This window comes from Candoia aspera, chromosome 1 (genome assembly GCF_035149785.1).
Source record: "Candoia aspera isolate rCanAsp1 chromosome 1, rCanAsp1.hap2, whole genome shotgun sequence".
Lineage (NCBI taxonomy): Eukaryota > Metazoa > Chordata > Lepidosauria > Squamata > Boidae > Candoia > Candoia aspera.
In genome coordinates this window covers 294,650,455-294,676,444 of record NC_086153.1, presented here as the reverse complement: position 1 = coordinate 294,676,444, position 25,990 = coordinate 294,650,455, and the positions used below count along the sequence as shown (strand labels likewise).

General features: G+C 38.7%; 2 protein-coding genes across 10 annotated transcripts in view; one reads left to right on the top strand and one right to left on the bottom strand.

Annotated features, from left to right (window-relative positions):
* Positions 1-5,141, top strand: part of FAM161B (FAM161 centrosomal protein B) — an 18,877-nt gene extending 13,736 nt beyond the window's left edge. Inside the window, exons 6-9 of the mRNA XM_063288933.1 lie at positions 277-444; positions 2,893-2,992; positions 3,188-3,324; positions 3,956-5,141. Of these exons, the coding sequence (XP_063145003.1) occupies positions 277-444; positions 2,893-2,992; positions 3,188-3,324; positions 3,956-4,040 (490 nt within the window). The 3' untranslated portion in view covers positions 4,041-5,141. The remainder of the gene's footprint in view (positions 1-276; positions 445-2,892; positions 2,993-3,187; positions 3,325-3,955) is intronic.
* On the bottom strand, positions 5,140-25,990 carry ZNF410 (zinc finger protein 410). Of its 9 annotated transcripts, XR_010066912.1 has the most exons (15): positions 25,860-25,990; positions 23,838-24,026; positions 22,092-22,227; positions 20,591-20,800; positions 20,184-20,375; positions 19,711-19,870; positions 17,598-17,779; positions 15,984-16,073; positions 15,506-15,631; positions 13,414-13,551; positions 10,286-10,418; positions 8,108-8,178; positions 6,842-6,917; positions 6,569-6,690; positions 5,140-5,823 (listed from the first exon to the last, which is right to left on the bottom strand). XR_010066912.1 is itself a non-coding variant. In XM_063290084.1 (12 exons), the coding sequence occupies exons 2-11, from the start codon at positions 23,868-23,870 to the stop codon at positions 10,294-10,296; spliced, it is 1,392 nt and encodes a 463-aa protein (XP_063146154.1). In that variant the 5' UTR covers positions 23,871-24,026; positions 25,860-25,989; the 3' UTR covers positions 5,140-5,823; positions 10,286-10,293. The 9 variants fall into 9 exon arrangements, 1 of the variants encoding a protein (XP_063146154.1); XR_010066913.1 differs by lacking the exon at positions 6,569-6,690 and having other exon boundaries at positions 6,842-6,941; XR_010066911.1 differs by lacking the exon at positions 6,569-6,690.

Sequence of the window (25,990 nt, the reverse complement as noted above, 5' to 3'; positions counted from 1 at the left end):
AAGTAGAAACACTGTGGTTTACACTGACTTCTCCGCCTTTGTTTCCTTAGTTCCAATCCAAATCAATATCTGATGGGGGTTACCTTTGAAAATATATTCCATATTACAAGAAAAAGCTAAGAATTAAAGGGTGCTGTCAAACACAATACAGAGTGGCTTAAAAAGTAAACGTTTAACAGTAAGAAATTAACTGATTTTACTTTGATCTTTGTTTTTATATACTTATGATTTCATTTTGAAATAAGTATGTTCTATTGGCCACATCTGTCTTTATAGACTCCTCCAAGAAAATAAGAAATACAAAGAGAATGAAGGAGCTCGCTGGGCAGAGCTACAAAGAAAAAAATGTCAAGCAATGCATAAATCAGTGAATTGTCGAGCAAAAGCTATGGATCCACATAAAAGTTTGGAAGAGACACACAAAGAAAAACTGAAGCAAAACTGGTCAGTATTCTAAATTTACCAAGTAATACTTGAAGCAAAATATTTAAATATAGTTTACTTAGTACTGTTTACATGTATATGTTTGTGTGTTCATGTGTTATTTGGATGGAATGGATTAGCTTTTGTTTGTGTAAGTGTTGTTAATTTATACTCTATTTATTTGTATTTATAGACTGCTTTTGCACAATTATTGCCAGAATTGTATGCAAGCAAATAAAACATACTAAAATTATATCAGAACAATATTAACTTAAAAGGTCAGACTAAAAAGATGTGTTAACTTCTTTACAAATAAATAAATAGAAAGTGGAGACCAATGTTATTTTTGAAGGCAAAGTATCCTATATTCTGGTAATTATGCAGGATAAAGCTGTTTTTCATGTATGAATAATAATGAATGCTATTGAAATGGTATTGAAAGCTGCCAAGAGGTCAAGTAGGAGCAGGATGGATGCCACTACCATCCTGATCCCACCAGAGATTATCAGAAAGTACAGTCAGTGCCATCTTGGTACCATATCCAAGTCTGAACCCTGACTGAAAGAGGTCCAAATAATCTATTCTTTCCAGGGGACTCTAAAGCTGCAACCAAACCAGGTTGAAAACAGGACAATATTACCCAATACTGTTTTGTCCAATGACAGATCACCACATCCTTAAGCACAAGTGAAAGCACTCACTCACGCAAGGATGAATTCACCACCCCCTGGATCCAACTGCATGTTGTCTTATTTCTTGAGAGGCCTTAACCAGCCAAAAGGATATGGTTAAGATGTATCTCATACATACAGTGGGTGCCATATTTATAGCCCCAACGACCCTACTTCCTTGGGACCAACAAATTCTTACCTTTTCTCTAGGAGTTCACTAGTTTTTTTGGAGATCTCCCTTTATTTTATCTCCATAAAAACCTTGTGGGATATGTGGAGTGGAAATATAATCACCAGCCCAAAGTCACCCAGTAAGGTTCATGGCTGAAGTAGACATGAATCTGGATGGTTCCAGTCCTAGTCCAACAACTTAGCCACTACATAACAGTGGTTCTCACTGTAAGTATAATATTGTGCTCTGATTAGTGGCCTAACAGCTATTTTGCACCAGCAGAAGCTTCCATATAGTGTTCAAGGGCAGCCCTACACAGAATGCAGTAGAAGTGTGATATTATTATTCCACTTTTTTTATATGTAACTCAAGGCAGCGAACATACCCAATACTCCTGCCTCCCCACAACAGAAGCCCTGGGTCGGGCTGAGAGCGACTAGCCCAAAGTCACCCAGCTGACTTCCATGTCTGAGGCAGGCCTAGAACTCAGTGTCTCCTGGTTTCTAGGTCAGCACCTTAACCGCTACACCATACTGGGTCTCAAGGTATCCAAGGTACTGAAACTTGCTGGATTAATGGGATTTATCTTCACCACTGAATGTACTTATTGTACTGATAGAGAGCTTCAGTTTACCAAATAACATTCTCCGATAGAAAAAGAATTCAAATTGAATCTAAAAGTTCCCATTGAGGAAAATCTTATTGCTATTTTTTTTTAAGTATAAAAAAAAGTATAAGGCACCATTTAGGATAATTCTCCGTCAGAAATATACAGGAAGCTTAATTATATATGTAAGATAAAGATGAATGCAATTAGAACATTAATATCTAAGACCAAATATACATTTAACAGGACCTCATAAAGGCCATAGTGAATTGGGCTGTCTTGAAAATGTGAAATGGTCTTGCAGATGACAGTTGGAAGAATTCTTGAGCAAGGATTGAGTTCATACCCCAATTGTTTTATCATCACTGGTCCAGATTTTAGGAAAGTACAGTTGCATATTGGCTTTAAGCAGCAGAGAAACTACACTTGTGGTATTAGTTTTATAGAATCCTGCCTGTGTTGCACCAAATTAGCTATTTGCCTTTCCAACTGTAATACCTTGTTTTTGTCAACAACACAGTAACAGTTGAAAAAAGCTACTCTAAGAATGTTTATTTATTTACTTAACTGGTTTATTTTCATTCCACCTATATACTACTGAATCAATGCAGACTCACAGTGATTTACAAAACAAGTGTGATTACAAAAAATTGTGCAAGCTTACACCCATGGAGCTTCTATCTTATATCAGAGGAAATTTGAGCTGTTCAATAAAAGTCTTTCAAAGCACATTTATGAAAAATTATATTGTTCCTGAGGTTTTACTTAAGCATTTCTATTGTCTTGGTCTGAGGACCAGCACTATGAGAACTGAAAATGAGTGTGTGCACTTGTGTGCATGCTTTAACAAAACTCTGCTTTCAGGAAACAGAGATGCAAGTAGACAGCAACATTCTATTATTGCATATTATTTCTGTATGGAAAAACCTATTTTGTGTATAGATTACTTTCCTAGCACTGCAAATTAATGAGAAAGGTAATTCAGATTATTTTAGACAGTAACTTAATTCTTGTTTCAGGCAAAATGGCCAAAAAAGAACAAGAGAATATAAGAAAGAACTAGAAGAGATGAAGATGCGAGTGAAAAACAGACCTTATCTGTTTGAACAAGTCACAACAGTAAATATTTTGCAATTGATGAGTTTTTAAAAATTACCTCAAACATATTACTTAGAACCTATTTTCTAGTCTTAAATGTCCACCTGTCCTACTTTAGACAGTTTACCTAAGAATAATTTTAATCTATTTTTGAATATTTCATTTACTCGTGAAAGAGAAAAATGTTTCTAAGATACCTCTCTTTTTACTTCATAGCGTAGTGCCTGTCAAGGAGCACAGAAGCTTTTCAGAGACACCTTGCAGCAGTTTGGGTTGAATGAAGAGTTTGTGAGAAAGAAGGGGAGAGAAGCCACTGACCCAGTAGAAAAGCAGCAGCAGTTTGAATCAAAAAGGTATGAAAAGGACATAATATATCTGTACTGAAAATATGCATAGCAAGGTTGAAGCCAGCCAAAAGGCTATTGATTGCGGTGAGACAATATATTCAGAGGCCCACACAAAGCCTCCGTAGATGTCAATATTTCACTAGCATTATCTCTGCCTGTGGTGGAATATGAAACCAGATATTCCATGCATCTTTTAAGGTATATTCAACCCCCTCATCTCTTCAACAGGTCTGCAAAATAGGCAGGCTGCACTGGCATTATCATTTTCCTTTCTGTTATTGCAAATGGATATGGAAGTAAGGAAAATAACAAGAGAACCTAGATGGCAACTGTTCCCTTCTATCCTGCCTGCAACAATGAACTTTAGAAATTAGCAATTCCTCCAGCATAACATTTGATGATCTTAGAACTGCCCTTTAAGACAGTTGATAAAATTTCCTTCCCTATCATAATCCTCTTTATCTGACTTTAGGTAAGAAGAGTGAGTCACAACTCACAAGGTTGTTGAAAGGATGAGAAAACTGCATATGCTACCATGAGCTTCTTAGAAAGGATTCAGATGTGATAATGTTGCAACTATAATTATCACTTTGGTACTTTTACTGACAATAATATAACAAATGTTTTTAATCAACAGAAATCACAAGTTCCAGAGAGGTACTGAGGCTGACATCATAAAACAACTATCTCAAGAGGGACTAAAAAGACTGGAATTAAAGTAGAAGAAACTGATAAAAGTCTCCATTTGCCTACAGCATATTATTTTCTTTAATCAAATGTAGTTTAGGACTAGACAGCTGCAGAAGAATTGAAGCTAAATCTTCAATTATGTGACTTTGAGGTATTGTAGTTAGCAATATGACTTATTGAGGCAATATTAAATTTGGTTAATGCTAGACTTTTGAGATCTTGCTTAAAAGAAGACTGCTCAAGAGGGTGAAAGAGGAGAGTATATATAGAGAGAGTGTATACATCAGTCATCCCGAATTGGTCTGAGTCAGAGGACACATTTGGAAGTTGAAGATGCTAACACTGATAAGTAAGTCTAGTCACAAAATGTGCATTTCCCATAAGCAAACTGATGCCCAACAACCTAAATAACAAGGAAGTCCCAGCAGAAATCTGTAACACGCACAGACAACTGGGAAAGCCTTTTGAGTAATGAGCCTTCCAGAAAATATCACTACCTTCTTCTAGGAGTGCTTCCCTTGTGTCTGTGGTTTACAAACACCTCTTTCAAACACTTTGCACAGAACTTTTAGCTGAGTAAGTTTCAATAAATAACCAACTTCAAAATTTCCTATAATTACAATGGGTCCAGCTCCTTTCAACCAAAAGACCTAGGTACAACCTAAAATTTGCATAATAATTAATTCAATGTGATCCAAATCTGTCATCTTGTATTTTATAGGAAGATAAAAATTGCTTAATGTAGATTCCAAAGCTTTAATATCGAGCCAAAAATCTTAAAATGCAAAGTCTGTTTCAAAGTATAGTCATGAGCCCTTGAGCGTTAGCCAAGAACACTGCACTAAATAATTCTAACTGCATCCCAGTTTTTTTCCTCTTGAGTATATTCTTGAAGCACACCAAGTCTTTATTAATAGGGTAAGAATTGAGTGACCACTGAGTGCTTCTCTCATCTGCCATTTCTATTTGTGTCTGCGTAATCATTTCAAATTAATTTTAAATTTAATGTTCCATTAGTGTTTTATACTGCATATAATTGCATTGTGTTTTTATGAAGTTGTAACTCATTTTGAACTTCTGTGTAAGGCAAACTATATTTGAAAAGCCACCAAATAAATACACGCTCAACCATTTTGGGAATGGAAGTATGTCGTTTATTTACAACAGAATGCCACTGAATAGTTTCTATCTTTGATTTTTTTTAAATTAAAACTCTAATAAACCTAATAATTAGAAATTAAAATACCACAGCAAGAAGCAAGAGTGAGCTAGGCAATCTGCTGAATAGTGTGAGGTCTTCAGTTTGGAGCAAAAGCAGTATTAGTGAACATATCCACACAAAGCATGGGGATGCAGAAATTCCAGCTCAAAGAGTACCACCAAACTGCCTCTATAATTCAGAAGTAAAACCAGAACTGCAGCACCTTGGTGCAGAATTTATTACTATCTAAAGATACTCCTCCAAGAAGAACAAGCCAATATAATGTTGAGCTTATGGTCACTTCAAGAAAGAAAAAAAAATAACCTGGCTTTGAACTAGGTACAAGAACATTATCTCCTGGCTTTTGGACACCAGGTTAAACGTGAATTCCAAAATTAATAGCTGCTGTTCCATCTGTTCTTAGGAAACAAAGTTTTTACTGACTGAAGTATAACCATAGTCCAGGCCTCTTCGCCTCCAGGTCATGAGAAGTACATCAGAGGCACTGCACATTCTGGGAATTCAAATTTCAAACAACTTGAGCATCACAATAGCCTGTTCTTTAGCTTCATGTCGTATATTTGGTATGTCACGGATTTGTTGTTCTTCTGTAACTGTGAAATAAATGCATTCATTTTATTTCTTAGTATCTCTAGCTCAGACTTCTGAAGAATGAATATAGCAGTTCAAATAATACTGAATCATTTTTATCTCATACTTTTAAAATTAAACATAATTACCAATATAGAAAATGTGAAATAACAAGATTAGTCAGTCCACACATTTCTAGTCACCCAAAACCAGGGTTCCCCAAAGTGATTAATCTTGACCCCCAAGGACTGATGGGACTATCCATTGTTGTTGTTGATATTTATTCATAGTACTATTAAAGTAGTATTTATTAGATTATTTTCATATAATAAATGTTTGGGGGTTGATGAGCAATCTGAAATTTTATGAAGGGGTTGATGAGCTGAGGAATTTGGGGACCCCTGCCCAAAATTAATGTTTGTAAGTTGAGAAGGAGCCAAATACTCAGATACCACATTCTCCCTGCCACTTCACAGTTCTCCCTGCAGCAAGCTATATTGTGCATTTACCTCCTAAGTAAATATTGGAAACCAGCTTTTGGGCATATTTCTTACCCAAATTTGGAAACTGAGCAAAAATTAGTTTATCTAATGCAACCTGTTAAGTTGTATTAGCAATTCTCTAGATAATCTGGGGAAAAAATCAGAATTACTTGAATTAAGGCACAAGAAAATATATTATTTATTTTACAGAATGTTTATAAAGCCCACTCAAAACCACTTTGGGCAGTGCACATCCTAAACTTAAAGCCATCCCAATATAACCCACCTGAACATTTATAATTAGAGATCCATCCAACAAGTTGTAAGGAATAGTTGCAAATGTCATTCTGTAAATACTTGTTGTTATAGCTATAGTCCTGAGATCAGATTGCCAAATCAATTTTCTACCTTCAATAAAATTTTGAAAAGGAATGTTGTAATCCTCCAATAAAATTTAAAATAAACATCTTCAGATAAATGTAAGGACTGTTACTACACTGAACTGATCAAATTCTTCAGTGAAATTACACCATACTTAGGAATGATATATTGGACTTACCATGAAGGTCCTTTTTCTACAGTGAGGACAGAGCATTCTGAAGTGGGTATCTCCTTCCCACTCCTCCAGAAGTGGGCTAGAAAAGATTCCAATGTCAGTTCTTGGAGGAAAATAAAAGCTCCCTTCCCTAGTTCAGAACACCAAGCCAGAAAGGGAACCCAGAAAAATAATACTTGAGAAAGTAATACAGGAAAGTTACATTAGACTCCTAGAATGCAAATATTGATGTCTCTCTCCTTTTTCTGACAATATCTTGGTGGGCTGAACACCATGTCTTTGCTATAAGAACATTCATAGTAAGTCTGATGTAGTTTTCCTACAGTAAAGCCAGTGTATTCTTAAGTGGAATATACCAAAGCTTTCACTGGGTGTAATATGTCCCAGGAAGTAGTCTTTGCTCAGAACTATTTCCTTTAGTATCTTCCTGCTGAAGAGTGCTACAGCTGAGGTACAAGAGTTATAAAGGACACAGAAGACAATGTTGCAGCCCTACAGATGTCTTCCAGGTGGGCTTTAGTATCAAGGGCAGCAAAGGTAGTTGCACTTCTAATGGAATGAATGACAATGAGTCTTACTCATTCCTATGTCTGTCTGTCTGTATCACATCATACCCTAGGCTACCAAAGTAGTCTCATTCAAGCTCCACACATATAGGTGTAATGTGCTGAGTTCAGAGTGGTTATATCTCCTTTGGCTCAGCAGGTTCCATCAGTGGGACGTTAATAGTTTGACAGACCAAAAACAGCCTCCTGGTCTCACCTTTACTGAGATCACCAGGCATCTGCAAGATCTTTGTGTTATAAAGCACTGGAATATGACACTGCAATGGGAAGGAGCATCCACTGAAGGGGACAAGAGATGGAACTCATTGACTGAGTCTATGCAGGCAATCATCTGGCCCTAGATACTAGGTGGCTGGTCTGAAAGATGACATGACCAGCTGCTGGATAGTCTCTTTCCTCTCCTCTGGCAGAGAGAACATGAGTCCAGGATGGCACCAAGATGCTGTAGTGTTATTGTCTCTGTTCCTTGAGAGTCTGCAACATGGTATGGATGACCCTCTTTCCCTGTTCAATCAATGGTGACTGGCTCTGCAGGTTATCTAAATAGGGGTACACATGGCATTTTTTTTCTTAAGATACTTTATCATGATCTAAAAGTTAGCATCTGATAGGGCAATTGTTTTGCTTGAGGTCCAGGATGATGTCCTATCATTTTTCTTTGGAACAATGAAAAATATGGTACATGAATTGAAGAATCTCTCACCTCATGGGACTTGCTCAATGTATGATCTGGAACTGGTTTTTGGACTTCAGCGCCAGCTGGTGTTTGATTGCCTTGCAAGAGTTGAGAAATGGGGTAAAATAATTTCAGGGGGCCTGATAAATTTGATTAACTAATCAGGCAAGACTGTATTTTTATCTTTAGTCTCAGTTAGGACATTATCTAGGGTGTCTCTGAATAGCTTGCCCCACTTGAATGGGCCGTATGTAACAAATTTGGAGACAAAAAGTTGTCTTGTGTGGCCACATTAGCAACCAAACCTCTGGCTAAGAAATGACCACTGTCCAAATTAGCATCATCCATGAAGGCAACTGCCTTGGCTAACTTATTCAAACCCTGTTTGAGCTACTATGCTCTAGAGATATGAATTCAAGTAGCTGTTTTGTTTGAACAATGGAAGTCTTGCTAAAAGTAACCAGGGAGGGCCTTGTGGCTACAGCTGTTGCCTCATGTGTTCTGTGCTATTAAAACCTCCATTTTCCTGTCCTCTTGATGTTTGGGGGTGTCCTTATCTTTAGCATGGCTTCCCAAACCAGTTTTGCCATGGGGAATCAACTAATGCTGCCTGAGGGAAAGTACAGAGTTTGGTAGCCAAGGAGAATCTATTCCTTATTCTCCCTGCATCCTCTCCACTCTCCCCCTGGACTTTGTTGAATACTTCTGGGAGGGGAAGCATGGGGAAGGCTACTAGCCACAGCATAATGGGCTGTAAGAGTATCCTACAGGAAGAGCCGCAACCAAGACCACGGTCAGACCAAAAAATATATATTGAGTCCCAGGCAGAAATATAATTTGAGAAAGTGTCTCAGGCTTGACCGTCCCTAGTTCTCTTGTAGATAAAGGGAGGGAGGGGAAAGACACATTCAGACTTGTAAGATTCTATTACTGTAACCTTATAATAAAAGTAGTATTAGCATTCATAATTTTAGTTTCCTAGTCTGGTCTACCTTGAAGGGCTGACACACGAGAAAGACCTTGGCCACCAGCAGATCCAACATGAGGCCAAGGAAGTGGACAGCTCTGATCTTTTAGGCCGTGGGTCCTACAGACTTTACTGAGTAGCATATTTTTGAAAAAGACTGGAGGACTCAGGAATTGTCTACTGGTTCTCTTCCTTATGTAGGGACAGATCCCCTCCCTCTCTCTCACTAGGTGTGAAAGGAGACATTCAAGACAGAATTGGTGTTAGGGAGGACTTCCCAATTAATGACTTGCCTTTTCTGCCTACAAAAATAGCCTGGTACTTGCCCCTGCAGCACAGTCAGCAGATGGATCCTCCAAGGAAGCAGAGGGGATGCTCTTCCCTTCCCCCACTGTACATTATCCTGCTGTGGGGGCAGGGAGGCCTCCAAAATGGGACTTCTGGCCCTTTCTGTTCTTCCTAGGGTGTGAGATCTTGGACATAGGTCTGCTCCACAGAGGCCATGGATTTCCTAAGGTTCTCTGAGGATCAAAAACTCACTGGGCCTTTGAGAGGGGATATTACATGACAAAGCTAGTTTGAATGATGTCTTTCCATTTGTGAAGAACTGTGGGCGGATAAGGTACCACTTGCTGCTGGCTTTCATCCATTCCAGCGCCTACTCTCCAGCTTCTCAAAGGAACTGCCAGCTATTAAAAGTGGGTGGTCCATGGCTGGTGATTCAGGAGCAGGGATCTTGCCCACCTCAGGGGATCATGGTGGGGAGGCAGACATATGTCACTATACACTTGGAAGCTAAACCTCTCTTTATCTCCCTGTCAGAAAAATCCTAAGAGACAATGCATTACTGTTGCTTAGCTCAGCATGCTGAAGCAAACAGAAAAGGAAAAAAAAAATAAAGAAAAACAAGGAAAAATAAATGTAAAAATAACAGAAATCACTGGCTGAGGTAGTCTGTGCCATGAGGTCAGCAGATAGAATGTGTAGGCATGCATTCTCTCTGAAGCAAGGCAAAGCTGGACCTGGGAAAGGGAATTCTCCTGACCCGCAGGAACTGAGATTAGAATTTTTTCTAACTCTGCCTCCTGAGCAAGTGGGAAGGATATGTGTACTTCAGAATGGCCTGGTTCCTCAGTAGGAAAACAAGCAAATTTCTCACCTTCAATCACAGAAGGAGTGAATGTTTTCTGAAGTTAAAGAGACTAGCACTATGTTTTTCAAAACAGAAACCTCCAGACCTGAAAATTTATTGTAGTAAAGATGACACGCCGTAAGAGTGCCTTGATGTTGACATGGGCAATAGATGATGAGATGGCAAAACCACATCAGATGCATCATGAAGAGAATTTGCTGCTGCTTCAGCTAGAACCTCTATAAGTGAAGCAGAAAAGTAAATGATACTTTAAAAAACTCTCAGTCTACAGGTACAGCATCTGCTGTATAGAATTTAGAAAAGAATGTATGAGAGTTCCAGTAAAAAAAGGAATACTAACATACAGTAGACATTGGCAACCTTTTCAAGTGTTATTTATACAATGATAACAATCCATTGTATGGGCAACATCTTGCAAGATTTCAGTGCTCTCATATGCAACTTCATATGCAACGCGTAACAATGATCATACCCCTGACCTGGTTTTTCTTTCAGAGCAGTGGCAAGGTGTTCTGGATTTGGGGAGACACTGGTTTCTCTCCTGTCATGGACAGACTCCCTGGTAAGTTTGCAATTCTTTGGCATCACCCCCCACCACAGGGAGGCTGGATTTATTTGATTGGTCTGCCCCAGGCAACTAATGGACCCAAATGGATTTCAGAGGGAGCTTGGAATTATTCTGGAGGGTCTGCTTTATGGCCCCACCAAAGCCACCTAAGGCTTGGGATCAGATCATGCCTCAGCAGCCTCTCTTCCCCCATGCATCCCAGAACTACTCTAGTTTATGGAGGAGCTTAAGGAGATGAAGTGGGAGAAGAGAACATAGAGTGCCACTAGTGGACGACAAGGAACAAACCCAACCAAATGTGGGCTAGAGCCACTGTCTGAGCCTACCTCATGGTAGTAAGGGTGGTGAAACATAAAGATTTCTGGGCCCTTATTGCATCTGCAGATAGCCATCCAGCAGTCTTGTTTTGGGTGACCCAGGCCCTCCTAGGAGAGAATAGCTCTGAGGTTCACCTACAAGGGTGCTGTGAGGAATATGCCAGGAATATGACAGATAAAATTGCTCGGATTTGCTCTAGGTTGGACTCCAGCATTGAAGCAGGGCCAGTGGAGGTTACAGGGGCTGGGTCTTGCATGATTATCTGGGAAGAGTTTGATCCTGTTGAGCCTGAAGTGAATAGGGCTCTCACAGCTGTCAGGTTGGCCACCTCTGGATTAGATCCATAACCCTCCTGGCTAGTTAAGGCTGCCTGGGAAGGGACATGTGGTTGGGTTTGGGCAGCAGTTAATTCCTCCTTCAGGGAGGGAGTAGTCCCACTGGCTCTTAAGGAGGTGGTGGTGTGCCTCCTCCCCAGGGGGCCATCGCTCAACCCAACTAGTCTGGTCAATTTTTGTCCAGTTTCCAATCTTCCCTTGTTAGGGAAGGCTGTAGAGAAGGTGATCACGCTGCAGCTTCAGAAGACTCTGGAAGAAACAGATTATCTGGAACCCTTTTAGTTGGGATTCAGGCCTGGGTATGGGACTGAGAAAGCACTGGTCATGCCCCTGGTCGTTTCTCTCCATCCTGTCCAGTCTGGCAGGATGGGCATGCTCCAGATCCTGTCAGCTACAGAACGTGTAGCCTCGTGTGGCCCAGAAGGCTTGACGTTTCTGCCATAGTGCCTGCTGTCTCCTTCTGGAGATCAGGTTTGTCCCAACCCTGCCGGCCTTTTGTAAGGCCCTAAAGATCTGGTTCTGTGCTCAGGCCTGGGGCCATCTTCTGGCTATGCAAATGACTTGTTCTTCTCAGCTGCTGTGTATTTTAATTTTTGTATATGTATCTGTTCTTATTTTTAATCACTGTTCGCCACCCAGAGTCATTGCTGAGTTGGGCAGCTATATAGATTAAATAAATATATAAACATCACACCACTCTCATCACAATCTTGTATCTCAGCATTTTTGCCTGAAATTTTGTAAGGTCTCTTGCAAGAACCCCAAAGTCTCCCAGGGTTTCAACCATTTGAAAGAACTACTGAATTTAAGGATTCCACTGATTCCACTTGGCATCGGTGTTGGAACTGTTATGTTGGCACCACATAACATACAGCAATAAATAATCCAATACTGCAGTAAACAAAATAAAATACTTTTTAAAAAATACGTTGGAAAGCATATTTTGGTAAAGGATAAATCTTTTTTCAACATTCCTCATATAACTCACCTTAGGCTAAAGACATTGTGCAATTATGATTTCTGCCAATTAGATTTACATTTTAATAACAATAATTTTAATAATTAGGCAGCAACAACGTGTGCTTGGAATAATCAAGTTTTCTCAATTTATGTCCAACTCAGAGGATACATTAGACAATCTATAAAGTACATTAATATTAACCAGTCCAGGCAGAAAATGGATTGCAAAAGAAGTCACAAGGTAAGATAAGATATTACAGAGAATGAAATGACCATCCCAAATAAGAAAGCATCCAGTCTTAAGATGAGACAGTTGCTTCAAGGGACAGAAAATATCTGTAAGAAAATCAAAATTCTTTTCCCAAGTCTTACTTCTCAGTTTCCCAAAAGCATATGCAATAAAATTGGCGACCCAAAATTATTCCACTACTACTATACAATTATCAAGGAAGATTTAAAAGCCACCTCTTCTCGCATCAACTAATGGCTAACCTTTCTGTGCTGTAAGGTAAAGGTAAAGGTTTCCCTTGACATTAAGTCCAGTCGTGTCCGACTCTAGGGGGCGGTGCTCATCTCCGTTTCAAAGCCGAAGAGCTGGCATTTGTCCGTAGACACTTCCGTGGTCATGTGGCCGGCATGACTGAACGGAACGCCATTACCTGCCCACCGAAGCAGTACCTATTAATCTATTCACATTTGCGTGTTTTCGAACTGCTAGGTTGGCAGGAGCTGGGACTAGCAACAGGAGCTCACCCCGTCACGTGGATTCGAACCGCCAACCTTCTGATCGGCAAGCTCAGCAGCTCGGCGGTTTAACCCGCAGCGCCACTACTATACAATTATCAAGGAAGATTTAAAAGCCACCTCTTCTCGCATCAACTAATGGCTAACTTTTCTGTGCTGTACTCACTTGTATTCCATGTAACCACATTAAATTACACTGTACCATTAGAAACACAAGACCATCTGTCCTCATCTTTATTTTCATGTCATACAGGGCCTCCTTCTGATTAGACAGAAACTATTTCTCACCTTCCTTTATACCAATGATTGATTCCGGATCCGGCAAGTGCAAAGATTCAACACCAAGGCTAGGTGGAGAGTTCATTGACACCAGGTTCTTACTGTGTAGTTCAGATTCTTCCAACAAATTGCTGCCCATCAGTGATTCTGGTTTTAAAGAAAGATGCCATCAGTTGAGCAATTACTGTGCTCTGCAATGTTATTCTAGTGTCCACAAAAGGGGTTTATATTATTACTCACAAATCTGAATACAAAAAAATTGTGTTGCACTCATGAGATTTTCTCTTTGAAGCACAGAAGAAGGGGGTGGTGGTTTAGCAACAGGTAAATGTTGATGTGTGCATAGTTCAAACAGTTAAGTTTTATAAGGAGACTGTAACTAAAGAAGATTAGTATCCTTCAAAGATTACTTTTGTGAAAGAGAAACTTCACTTTCTAAATTAAAACTTCAAAGCTATGAAATTTTAATACTTTATTATGATACCCTTTTACTTTCATTCAAAAAATTATTTATCCATCTTTGCAATCCACAATTGCTATAGTGTCATTTGTTGGAATGATATCTAAATCATCAAAAAGACATACTATGGAAGGACACAAACAGCCTGCCGAAACATAAGAGCATCCATGTTTGAGCAGAAAAATGACCTTTATGAACACAGCATATGACTGATATGTTTAATGAGATATCATACCAGAATGATCCATTCAGCTGCAAACACAACCGATTAAAGGAATCGTGCCAGAAGGAACCAGGACTGGACATGCCATTCTAAACCAGTGATACTGCACCAAGCATAGAATAGCAGGGAGGGTATGAGAAATGAGGCCCAGCAACCAAAAACCAAGCTGCTCATTTTGATGGAAGAAGGTATTGTGGCCACAAGTATCCAAAAATAACGTTTCCCGAGGTCAGAAGAAACAACATACCATAATTTATTTATTTATTTGATTTCTGTAGCCGCCCATCTCAACAAGAGATAATATCAGCTTTTCAAGAAGACGAGTATATAATGTAATATCATCCAGATTTAGATTAACTAAAAATTACGGTCGGAGTCCGATGTATTACTCTGCTTAGTGATATAAGATGTGATATAAGAGAAAGGATGGAGTAAGGGTGTTCAGCTTCTCAGCTTTTTAAAAGTTAATCTCAACTCAGTTCCATTAGACTTCATTTCTTTTGCATTTCTTCCCTTCTCTACCACTTTAAACATATGAATGCATCTGGAATTCAGAAGCAGCAGGAAATGGTCATGCAGAGAGGGCATGTTACGGATCCTGTCGGCAAGGGAGTTCCGCTTGGCGGGGTCCAGGAGGCAAGCCTTCTCTGCAGTGACGCCTGCCCTTTGGAACATTCTGCCCCCAGAGGTGAGGCAGGCCCCTTCGCTCCCGACCTTCCAGAAGGGTTTGAAGACCTGATTCTGCTGCCTCACCTGGGATGGGAAAGGCAGTAGCTCTTTACCTCCCTACTGAATGTAATCTCCCCCACTTGGATTTTATATTTATATTTATTATTTTAATATCTTGGTTGTTTACTTTGTAATTTTATATGTTGATGCTTTTAAAAGGATAATTTTATTGTAAAACGTCCAGAGTCCCCCTTTTTGGGGGGAGATGGGTGGTGATAGAAATTTGATAAATAAATAAATATCTCTTTGGTAACTATATAACTAATAGATAGAACCTCTCTGTTTACCTTTTTTCAGAAGGCAGTATTAATCAACTATGAATATCCTTAAACAGTTTGGGCTAGGATTGAAAAGTGTACTAAAGGGGCAATTATACCATACCACAGCCCAGCCTAGCCCAGCCCGCCCTCCCTCCCTTCCATTATACCAACCTTCTGTCTCACCGCAGTGACTCTGGGTGGCGTACAAAGATTAAAAACATCTTGACAATATAAATCCATAATGCCCTGGTTAAAACAGTAACCACCAAAACAAAAAGCCACATCACTCACAGAGCTCACCTAACTTCCTGGCCCAAATGCCTCAAGGGGGTTATCTGTCACCATTCCATCACCCTTGAATTTCTATGGATCCATTCTCTTACCAATATTTGGGGAATTCATGTTAGGTTTTTCTATCTTAGTCCCTACCTGTTTGCTCATGTTGCCTACTGCTAGTTGTTCCAACTCTGGAATGATGTTTCTTCATGTGTACATTTCTACTACCACTCTGAGAAAATGTCTTCCCACAGATTTGACATTGGTGTGGCTTTAGTCCTGAAACAAGGCAGAAAAGCTTGTAAAACAGAAAGTTAAATATTTATTATGTGGTCAAACAGATTGATATCACTCAAATTCAGTCAATATAAAGTATTAGCTCTAGAAAAGGTTGCCAAGTTCAAAGCATCATAATTGCGAGTTGTAAACCTCTTTGATCTGAAATCATACAGAACATGGGCCTGGATGAGACTTTACATGCTTGAAGACTGAGTGAGATATAATATGAACAGGCTGGGAAATTAAGAAGCAAAAAAGAGGGACCTTGGAATAGGACCTAGGAATTATACAGCTATCTCCAGTAAATACTCTCTGCTGTGTGAATTTCATCTGAAGAAATAAAGTGCCTTACCTGAATGGACAACTAGATGTTTCCGAAGGCTGGAATATTCAGCAAAGGAACGACCACAGCCCTGAGCCTCACATAAAAAGGGCTTTTCCCCTGTGTTATATCAAATTATAATTAGATTATCTGCTTCATTTTTTAAAAGACCACTTAAATGGACAACTATAGAAACAATTTACTTTATTTGGATTTTCCAAAACTACTTGGGTACTATAATATTTGTACCACGTGGTATTTTGTGTTACCCAGATTTCTCCATCTACACAACGTTCAGTCTTTAATACTTGGTATATTTTTAAATGGAATCCCATAATCACTCATGTAATCAATTCAGAATGTCTCCACAAAAAGAACATTTGGTATGCACAGGAAGATGTTATGACCACATCACCCTTATCTTCAAAATAGTGCAAACTAGTGTATAGCTCTCAATACAGAATTCCTAGGTTGTTTTTTTTAGAAGCCTCATTTTCATAGTAATTCCTTAATTCTCTCTCTTGTTTGCATATTACAGCTTATCACTGCAAACATTCTGATCTCCTACTTTCTTTCTCACACAAATGACTAGTTAAGGGTTTCTCTGTCTTGCATTAGGATATTATTTTGTTTTATAGGTTGCTTACAACCAAAATAAGTCTTTTGAGTCTTGCCAGTGAATCTTCCTTATCTGCCCACAAAACAGTTCTCTGCTTTCCTTCTATCTTCAAAACTACCTTCTCCAGCAAAGCTTCCTCCACTATAGTCCATTTCATCTAAAAGTATTCATCAAGACGTCCACTTTTGCCAGGATCATCTTACGAGTTGAATATCAGCTTTTACTATGAATCTATTTTTAAACCCTCTTGAACTTCCTTTGGGGCTGAAAAGTCAAATGAGATGTTTAATATAACAGGCAGCGCTTGCTTAACAACCATGCATTTAGCGACTGTTCAAAGTTATGATGGTGCTGGGGAAAGTGACTTGCAACTGGTCCTCGCACTTACGACCGTTGCAGCGTCCTACAGTCACATGATTACCATTTGCAACCTTCCCAGCTGGCTTCTGTCAAGCAAAGTCAATGGGGAAGCCAGCAGGAGGTTGCAAGTCGTGGTCATGTGACATCTCACTTAATGACTGTGGGTGGTTCACTTAACAACCGTGGCAAAAGGCCGTAAAATCAGGTGCAGTCACGTAATGCCTCACTTAACGACCGTACCACTTAATGATGAATTTTCCAGTCCCTCTTGTGGTCATAGGTTGAGGACTATCTGTACTGATGACAACAAGGACAATTCCATGGCACTAACAGGCTGTCTCTAGTGGGCCCTCAGAAAAAATGATCTGTTTGGATCTCATCAGAAAACTCTAATACAACACAATGAATAATTTTGGATTAAAGTCTGTGAATAGCAGATCTGATTTACTGTTACTATTTAGCAGCGAGCAAATTAACACAAGAGGAATATCCACCTTCCATTTCACTCAAAATAAATTTTCAGACAGAAAGGGAACAGCAGCAACGCACAGGAAGAATCGTATTCACCAATAAGAATGTCTATCAAAACTTGTATAGCACCTTATGAAAGGTGGTCATAAACATGTTCGTGAAGTATTTTTCTGAAAAATATGGGAAGAACATACCAGTGTGAATTCGCAGATGATTCTTCAGATTCCCAGCTGTTGTGAATTGCTTCCCACAGCCTAGTTCAGTGCAAATGAATGGTTTCTCGCCATTATGTGTTCTCATGTGCACCTTCAATCTTTGTAAGACATAAAAGCTTTTCCCACAATCTTTTGCTGGACATATGAAAGAACGATCATTCCTGGAAAACAATATTACTCTCATGCTGAATGTATTGCTAAAAGCAAGTTATACTTTCTCAGTGTTCTGGTTTTACATAATACAACATGTGTGATTTTATTTTAATTCAAAAAGAGATGGAAAGTGATGCAACCAGAACAACACTAAAGTAACTATTAACATAAAAAGACAAAGACTCATATTATAAAGACATTCTTTGTTTAAAATGTCATAATGTCACATTTTGATCAAAAAGTTTAGGTTAGACAAAGCTAATGGAAAGTAAGGAAAAAATGGTAAAAGAAAGAATCCTTTATTATATCAAAACTCCCAACACTTTTTGAGGGAGTACCTCAAGGGACTGAAAAAACAAGTAATGTATTTATGAAACAAGTTACAACTATACCTAAACAATACACAAAACATAGATTAATACATACAGGAAATATGTATACAAATACATATACCTCAAAAGAAAGGTCAGAGTAATATTTTTTAAAATGTAACACATAAATAAGAAAGTCAGTGAAGTGGGTAACACATAAATCATTTCTTGAAGATCATTGTATGCTATATATGCAGATTATGTATTGAACTAAACAAAATAATATACACATAACAAACCAAAAAATGGACAAGCCATAAAATAAATATAAAGGGAATGTGAAAAATAAGCTATGAGACAAATAATTGCAAAACTATAAGGGCTGCAAACACATAAAGAATATTCTGACATAAAAGAATAAACATTGTTACTATAGAAACACAATTAATGTAAAAACCACATGAAACACCATACAATTAACTAGACAAATAATGCTAATTAAAAAGAAAAAGAAAAAAAACAGATGTGTAATAAAAAGCAGCAACCTTACAGAGTATAAATCAAAGAGCTAGGAAGAAATGCATCCACTGAAATTGCAAGCTAGAGACACACCGCATGTTAGTTACAGGAAGTGGAGAACAATCCAGATGCCCTGCGAAATTCCTAATCAGTGAGGATGTTAAAGAAGTTGGTTCTGTGAATAACAACACATATTGGCACAAATTCTTGCATAAAACCCTCAAAATCAAAAGAAATAAGAAAATAGTTGGTGCTCCTTAGTTGTTTTATGTTCACAGCCCCTGAAATTTTGCAACTTTATTTACGTTTCATGGCTTATGCATTTTCACATACCCTTTACATTTGACTTATGGTTTGTCTAGTTTTGGTTCTTTATCTATACATTATTTCTGTCTAGTTTGATACTCAAATAGCTATAAAAACTGACTATGTAACATGTAATGATATTTCCCTTATGGAGTAATTAGCATGTTATGCACTTTGTTTATTTTCTTATATTCATTTTATCGTCTTTTTGTATTTCTCTATCCATACTTTTTGGGAATATGTACATGTGTGTACATGTTATATGTGCATTAAGTATACTTGCAATTTGTTTCATATTATTGAAAATGTTACTTCAATTGCTTTTCCAGTCCTTTGAGGAAGGGGACTGGAATCCCTTGAAATGTATTCAGCTTTGATATAATAAAGAATACATTCTTTCTCTCACCAATGTTTGCCTGTCTTTCCACTTGTTTGATCGGTGTGATTCCTTTTGCGCACATATATAAGAAAAGCCATACAATTCTTATTCAGGCCAATGAATTACAAATCAAAGCAGCTGGCAGTTCTTTCAAAAACTAAGCTAATATTAAAAGACACACTGAATGAGCTTACAAAATAGTGATTAACTCCCTTAGTTTGACTGACTCTCCCCAAATTTGAAGTGAATTTTCCCCAATTTTAAGGAGAAATTAGTTACGTGCTGCATTAACACACACACACACACACAAAACCTGTGGAACCCTGATAAACCTCAGCTATTTAGTTCTGTTATACACAGGGTTGCCATGGGTCGTAAACAACTCGACGGCAACTAACAACAACAACATAGCAAGTCTATACACCTGTGGGTTTTTAGATGATATTTGAAGTGAGCTGGCCATACAAATGTCCGATCACAGCCTTCAACAGTGCACTTCAATTTTTTTTCTCCACGGGGTAGGTGAGGAATGGGGCTGGATTCCTTCGGCTGTGATTCTCCTGAACAAACATGGACAATTTCACCTGGAAGAGGAAAGAAAAATCCTATGGTTAGACAACAATGCCTACAAATAAAAATATTGAGTGAACCAAGCCTATAAAATCAGATACATTTCTTAACACTAAGTCTGCTCACTGCTGCTTTTTTCTATATTTCTAGTTAATAATGTTCCGTTTTTTAAAGAAATGTGACTTTTACTGTAAGTTATTTTCAGGAGGAGTGTGTTACAAAGGAATATAAATGAAAAAATAAATATGAGTTAATTTTTCTACAGAAAGTATCTTGAGCTGCTTTAATTTCTATCTTTGAAAAGGGAGTAATAAAAAAAAATCTTACCATTATTGCTTGCTTTGGCATTCTTAGCGAGCTGTGCTCGAGTGGCAGCAATCAAACTATCATGAGCCAGTTCCTGCACTCGTAAAAACCATGGGGTACTGCTGTCTGTGCTATTATTCGCAAAGAAATCATTCCCAGAAACCTCCGCTTCACCCTGGACAAATACCAGGTGCTCTGAAGGAGACCCTAGGCCTGGAGAAGAAAGTACCATAAGTACAAACAAGATACGCAAAATTGCTTGTTTATCCCAAGACTGTAAGACATTTCAAGTGGCCCTTCTCGGTGGGAAGCTGCTGGTTATACACTCCCATGGGTGAAAAACCTCACCATACCTTTCAAAGCAGTGCATCTCAAATAATATATCTTGTTTTCAATAGTAGAAACTGATCTACCTAGATGGAAATTACCTGTTCGTGTTAAATTGAGGAGAATAAAGGAAGTGTTATCACTAGGCTGAAGATCTTGCAATAAGCTAGAAGTACTTGGAAGAAGTTCAGGTGGTTTCTGTACTGTTTGTGCCCTTGTCTCCTCACCATCGGGGCCAACATTTACTTGAAGGCTTCGCAGAACAGCCGAAGAAACATCCTTGGAAGGGTCAGTATGATTTGGGGAATCATCTGAAAGTTTAAAAAGCATCTAACTTGGAGCTTTCAGCACATTTATTACAAAACCAGGGCTAAAACCAGCAACCCTGGGATCACAGACATTATTAATCAGTTATGCCAGAATTTTCTCTTACTACATGTGTATTTTATTTATTCATTAGATTTTTACCACACTTCAATCCCAACAGACTCTCAGCGGCTTAGAGGTAAAGTAAAGCAAAAATACTGAGATACAAAACCATTAAAAACCATAAAACATACAATACACATATGAAAACACATCACGAACTAAATGCCCCCCAGAAGAATTCAGTCCTCAACATTTTCCAAACATGGTCAAGATACGGGAGATCTAGCCTCAGGCAAGAGAACATTCCAAGGGACACCACCAGCAGCAAGAAATGTTTCTGAGCATTGACCTCCCTGATCTCTACTTCTCCTGACATAATTGAAATGATTGGGCCAGCTCCTGGAGGACAATGTGGCCCCACAGGTAGCCTGGCGCCAAGCCATAAAAGGCTTTAAAGGTTAATACCAGTACTTTAAATTGCACTTAGGAGGTAAGAGGCAACCAACGCAGGGCTCACAATATGGGTATCTCATGCTCTCGGTAATGACTTACAATAAGCATCTGGGTCACTGCATTCTGTACCTACTGAAGCTTCCAATGGCTTTTAAAGGCAGCCCCATTGCAATAGTCTAGACTTAATGTGATAAGGGCATGAGTCACTGTCACAAGTTCCTTGTCCAAGGAAAGGCCAGGACTGATGCACCAGTCGAAGCTGGCTAAAGCCCCCCTTGACAAAGGCTCCACCTGCTGCTGTAGCAATTGCTACAAGTCCAGGAGGATCCCCATGTCATGGACCAGTGACCAGTAATCACTGGGGTCAAAGGAGAACACCAATGTACAAACAGCATCTCCATTTTGCTAGGGTTCAGTTTCAACCTGTTCTCTCCCATCCAGACACTCACAGCCTTCAGGTGCCGAGACAGGATTTCAGTGGCATCCCCAGCAGAACCTGGAGTTGCAATGGAAAGTACAGTCTAATTGGCATACTGATGATACTGGTCCTCAAACCATCAGATGAGCTCTCCGACAGCTTCATGTAGATATTACCATTCAAGGAAGCTGAATGTCCAATTGTATATTATAAAAACAGCCCATATTCCAACAAAACATTCTAGTCACAATGGGTCTCTTCAAACCTAGGGTGTCCTCTAAAGGTGTGATCTTATGCACACCATTAATTTTACAAAAACATAATACAAAATATTTTTAGAATCCGCAGACTTCCGGTTTTACCTGGCAACATCAACCTGTTGCATTCTGGGGATTCTGTAACAGGAAGAAGAGACAGACAGGTAATATCTTTAGGTTCTGATTCCACGAGCCCCTGTCCTAGTGGGATAGATGTGTTCTGAACAAACTGAACCAGCAACTGAAAAAACAACACAAAACAAATGTGTTAAGGCAGCAGCAAATAATGTAGGCCTGCAATAACATGCTTTTTATATAACACTACCTCTCTCATTCATCACCTCTGCAAAAGACAGTAAAACAGAAATAATTTCTCAAGTATACCTGCAAACTACAACATTTAATCATTCTAATATCACCAAAGAGGAACCAAGAAATAATAAAAATATGAAAATTCTGCACATGTAAGTATTAACATCATTTAAAATTCTGAAATTTTACTATTCTACTAAACAATACATTTACTATCTCATTAGGTAGTTGTCACAAGTCCTGTTCTCTGGCTGTATTTACAATCAATATTACTTTTCTATTGTGTAAGAACCAGCCTTGAATTTTAACTGAACAGCTGCAGTGGACAATGCAATTTACATGACCTACCCAGTAATTTTTGTGGGATTGTATTCATAATGCAGCCCAAATTACATGTGATGTGCCTAAATAGCATGTGTATCATTAAAAGAAAACATAAATATCAGCTATGAGGAGCCCACTAAACATTAGCAAGAAGGAAGATTTTTTTTTCTACTTGCAGTACAGGTCATAGAAATACAGAAGCAACTATACACTGAATCAAATACCTAATCCAGTACTGCTAACAGTTACTAGCAATGGCTCTTCGAGAGTACACATAGGTGTACTTGCAGCACTACAGGAAGAAAATACCAGAGTCTGAATTTTTTTGGTCTCAACAACAACAAAAAAACAACCCACCCCTAAAGCTGATCTTTGTAATGGAAGGGATGTTGCCAGCAGCACTCACGCCAACTAGCAATTTGGTAGAAGGGAGCTCTGCAGCACAAGAGGAATTTTACTGCAAAGATAATCAGTTAAACTACATATTGAATATATGTAATTGGACAGTACATAAAAACTTGTGTCAAAGGGTTATTTACTAGTGTTGTTTTGGAAGAAATCCTATAGAACACAATTCAAGTACCTGTCTCTGAATCAATGTTCTACTTCTATTTCTTATAAAAGACATCAGCAGTAATTTGGGTCATTGTAAACGATGATAACAATCCAATTCTCAGACAGCTTGTTTATAACTTAGACAAGCATTATCCTCAGACATACTATAATAAGGAAGAGTAGAGTACATAATGCAGGAGTTCCAACATCTTGCCTTCATCACTGAACATTTTTATCTCCAGCATGTAATGTTTTACAGTACATATTTTCAAGCTTCTTTGAAAAAGACCTGGCACATACAATAGCAGTTTCTGAAAAACTTACGTTTAATGCAACCATTTGCCAAAATGCCAATTCATTGCAGTAGTCAAGTTCTATAGAAAAATAAACTCATGGAAGGAAAAAGTACTTTGCATCTGGACCAAGAGCAACTTTCTAACAAAGGCAGATATATAATTCTATAGAAGTTTACTTAAGGATATTTCCCATTGTAGTCAGTGGAGATTATTCCCAAGTAAATGTGCTACTCAAGTGTCATCTTAAGACAACAGACTTTCAAATGACACTTTGTAGATTTAGTCAGTTGAGTAATGTTGGAGTCTAACACTATACAAATATGTAAAGTATATAGATAACCAGGAATGCAAATCTGGTGCTAACCTCTGGTTTAGATTCTAACTCATCCGATAACATCGATTCAAGTTTCCAACTCCCAGAGTAGATCTAGGTAAGGCATATGTTTAGGAGATCAACTTGAACAATTATCTGTGTTTATACACATATTCCAGCCTCACAGGTTTGTGAGGGTCATCTTAAGAGAGAGGATAGTAGAAAGCAATTCAATATAACCTGGAAAAAAAAGGAAAATTAAATAATTATACAACAGATATACAGTACTGCCATATTATTTTAATAAATCATAAAGTGATACACATGTATACTCTGCACAACTGCACTGTACTGAGGGTTTTCTTGCTATAAAAATATCTACTTCTACACTGCTACATTTTTAACTGGAATCAGGACCCAGATAAACTTTCTTCCACAGAGATGAATATTTTCAGTACAATGGCTTACTGTAGGACTTTGAGTACATTTCATTTGCTCCTACCGAATTTATAAAATAGAAACTTAGAGGTTTCTTTGGGAACTAAAACCTGGAAACAAAAACATTAAAAAATAGATCTTTAAATACTAAAGTAACTTCATTCTCCTTTGTTTCCAATTTAGGTGTTTCTAAATTTATTTAGAAGCTCCTCTCAGCACAGTATCAGAGTTTTCTATATTTAAAACTATGTTAAAACCTTTCAGGACTACCAACCACCTTGAGTAAGTTCTTAGCATGCTGCTGCTGCTGCTCAAGAATATCGCCAAGCTTAAGTTGGCCCTCGGCAAAATACAGCTTGTAAGTGTCATGGTAATCACCACACTTTATCCGGTGTTTCTCCCCGCCCCTTTTCACGATATTACTGTTCATTACACCACCATACAACATCTACAGATCTGACATTAAAAACAGGAACCACTAAATAAAATTGCAATCTTATTACTGGGTAGGAACAAAGGACTGAGATCGATGAATAATGGTAGCAAATGTCACCAACAATTTATTTTCATGACGCACAAAACCCAAAAGTTGCCTGAGTATACCAAGCATTCACTAGGACTATTAAATGAATCATGGACAGATTTAATGGGTACAGGGTCTATTTTTATTAAATACTAAACTCCTGGGATCCAAGAAGAATCAGATGCAAAAAATATATACTTGGAATAAAATAATTCTGAGATTTCAGATGCTAGAACTATCACAATCCTTCCAATCCTGATTGTCCAAGCTCTATTCACTCCAGTAAGATGTTGGAGAGGAGGTTTGGGAAGGGAGGATGCTGTTTTGCTCCTATGTTAATCTGAAGTATGACATTTTTTGACCATCTACTACAAACTGCACATTCAGATCTTCTTTCTGCCTGCATCCATAATCCTTACCCACAAATGAAATGAAGTTTGTTTTCAGTTTACCTATCTGTGGCCTTTGTATTAATGGCCTTATCTTTCCTTCATGGGTCTCCAACTATTGACAGACCATAAACTCTTTGTGGAATGAGTCTGACCTTTTCTTTATACAAAACGATATAGATCCTGACCCAATTATATAGAACCGCACTATCCTCAGGGACTTCAAAGCAGGTTATGCCCTAGATCTTTTCGTTTGAAATGTTAGCCATTTAAACAGTTTAAGCAATTCCTACAAAGGCGCAGATAGGAATTATCGGGCAGGATGCGCCCACTCGATCCCCCGCAAAATGCTGGCGCATTGTCAGTTACCAGGCCAGCTTGAGAATTCAGCAGCTGGTCCACAAAACGGGCCAAATCACCCGTGCGTGCGGTCAAGAAAAGCTCGGCGGACGCTGGGAGGCGAGAGAGTGACCTTCGCCGACTCTGCTCTCTTACGGCAAGGCCAAGGTCGGGCAAGGCCTCTTCCATAACACGAAGACCAGCGAAAAAGAGGGAGCGGCTCCTCCTAAGGCTGGACTCCCCAAACGAAAAGGAAGGGGACGGCCGCGCTGCCGTGGGAACATTCACCCCGTAGCTGTTCTCTCCTCCTTTCTCTCCGTGCCGGGAAGGACGCGAGGGACGGAGCCTAAACTCTCGCTTTTTCCCGGGACAATCGTTTCTTACCGGCATCTCAGAACCGTCCGGATATGACGTGTCCAATTATCGGAAATTCCAACATCCCCTCTAGGACAAACCATAGACTGAGGAGGGGGGATGTCTGACACTTCTTCGGCTCAGACCGAACTAAATGACCC

Coding starts and splice junctions, on each gene's coding strand:
- ZNF410 (XM_063290084.1), bottom strand. CDS start 23,870: ATGTTATCGGATGAGTTAGAATCTAAACCAGAG. Junction 19,871..20,183: donor TGCCAAAGCAAGCAATAATG/GTAAGATTTTTT, acceptor TTCCTCTTCCAG/GTGAAATTGTCCATGTTTGT. Junction 15,632..15,983: donor ACATCTAGTTGTCCATTCAG/GTAAGGCACTTT, acceptor GCCTTGTTTCAG/GACTAAAGCCACACCAATGT.